This window comes from Myotis brandtii, unplaced genomic scaffold, assembly GCF_000412655.1.
Source record: "Myotis brandtii unplaced genomic scaffold, ASM41265v1 scaffold247, whole genome shotgun sequence".
Taxonomy (NCBI): domain Eukaryota; kingdom Metazoa; phylum Chordata; class Mammalia; order Chiroptera; family Vespertilionidae; genus Myotis; species Myotis brandtii.
Window position 1 is genome coordinate 136156 of NW_005359352.1, and position 1927 is coordinate 138082.

At 61.4% G+C, this 1927-nt stretch overlaps 1 protein-coding gene across 1 annotated transcript in view; it reads right to left on the reverse strand.

Moving 5' to 3' along the window:
- The window catches only part of GREB1 (growth regulation by estrogen in breast cancer 1), a 53552-nt gene that overhangs the window by 27180 nt on the left and 24445 nt on the right, over positions 1-1927 (reverse strand). Inside the window, exons 11-12 of the mRNA XM_014540529.1 lie at positions 1685-1813; positions 772-900 (exon numbers count right to left, since the gene is read on the reverse strand). Of these exons, the coding sequence (XP_014396015.1) occupies positions 772-900; positions 1685-1813 (258 nt within the window). The remainder of the gene's footprint in view (positions 1-771; positions 901-1684; positions 1814-1927) is intronic.

Here is a 1927-nt window from a genome sequence, read left to right on the forward strand (position 1 = left end):
GCCACGGCCCGGGATCGCTGCCAGGGAACAGTGCGCCCATCCAGAGGGCAGGTCACAGGGCCGGGCAGCACCCACACCAGCATGTGCCTGCTCAGGGCTATTCACCGCCAGGGGCGCCTCACACACCTGCCCCGTTTACTCGTCCGAGCACACAGGCCGGGACCTACTCTACCCGAGGGGCAGGGACAGCACCTGCGGGAGCTGGTGCTGAGGTTGGACTTGGGGAGAGGCTGCAAGTTTGCAGGAAGAAAGGATGTCGGCTCCTCAGGAACGTAGTCAGAATAAATATTTTTTAAATATATTTTTATTGATTTCAGAGAGGAAGGAAGAGGGAGAGAGAGATAGAAGCATCAATGATGAGAGAGAATCATGGATCAGCTGCCTCCTGCACGCCCCACACTGGGGATCGCGCCCGCAACCCAGGCCTGTGCCCTGACCGGGAATCAAACCTGGGGCCCTTCAGTCCACAGGCCGACGCTCTAACCACTGAGCCGAGTCGGCTAGGGCAAGAATAACTGTTTTAACCATCATGGATAAGATGAGGCTCAACACAGAGAAATGCGCCGTCTCAGGACAAGCCAGGGGATGCACATTTCAGAGTAAGTGGCCTCCATCACTCGAGACTGAAATTAAAGGTAGACATTAGGGCTCCTTGGATGCTAAGGAGAAGCCCAGTCCTCTGGGTGTGCTTCTAACATTGCTTCCTTGTAGCCTGGGGGATGGGGGGGAGAAGGGGGGGGCCCTGGCCGCCAGCTCCCCCTCCACACTCACTTGTGCACGCCAGAGCCCCGCCGACATCCAGGGACATGGGTTTGGTGACGGAGGCGGCAGTGGGCGAGGAGGAAACGCAGACTTGATTTTCCTGATGAAATTTGTCCAGCAAAATGTCAATGTCGCCCTCTGCACAAAACAGAAGGAACAGACATGGGTTTTCCATCTCGGGACACTTAGCCAACACCCAGGGACACTCAGCCAACACCCAGGGACGCTCAGCCAACACCCAGGGACGCCGGTGGTGCCCAGGCACCGCCCTGGGCCTAGGGGAGCAGAGAAAAGGAAGACAGGAGGGTCCCGCTGTGTCCAACCTAGAAGGGAAATTACGCAGGAACACGTAGCTGCCGGGACAGAAGGCGACGATGGGGGGACAGAGGGAAGGGGCCAAGCGCGTCCTGGAAGAGGGGCCCGTGAAGGATTCCGGGACTCTGGGCGGATCCTGAGGGGGAGCAGCCGGGCAAAGGACAGAGCAGGGCACGCACAGCACAGACCCCGCGGCGTGTGGCACAGAGGACGCCCAGCTCCCGTGAGAGGCTGCAAGTGATGGAGGGAAGGGGGGGCGGGTAGGAGCGGTGCAGAGACAGGCAGAGCGCTACAGGCTCAAGGCCCTCCTGTGCCCCAGAAAGACAGAAACAGCAATGCCCAGGAGGACCCACAGCCAGCGAGGAAGATGCCGGCCGGGACCACGCCAGGAGCCATGCCAGCCACCATGCCAGCCAAGGGGACCACGCCAGGAGCCATGCCAGCCGAGGCCAGGAGTGTTGATGCACAAGCCAGAGGCCCTGCCCCCACGTCTGGATCAAGGGACGCCCCGGCAGGTCAGGAGGGGCGGGCTCCCCGAGGACCCCCGTGTCTTTGTTTGATCTGTCTGATCCGCTCATGCCTTGCACCTGCCTCCCCACAAGCCCACCTGGACAGAGGGTGCTGAAGAAGGCCCCCAGGGAGTCCACCTTCCCCGTGACCAGCTCGTAGCTGACTTCCTCCTGGTACTCCGCGGGGGTGAGGAGGCTCTCGGACAGCACCCGGGCCTGGTATTTCCCTGGAAAACAGCAGCTCTCGTGGCCCTGCTGCTTCGCATCAGCACGGAGGTCCCGGTGGCGGGTCTGGGCCTGTGTCTCTATCCCTCGTCCCCCAAGCCCGCACCAAGCCCGCC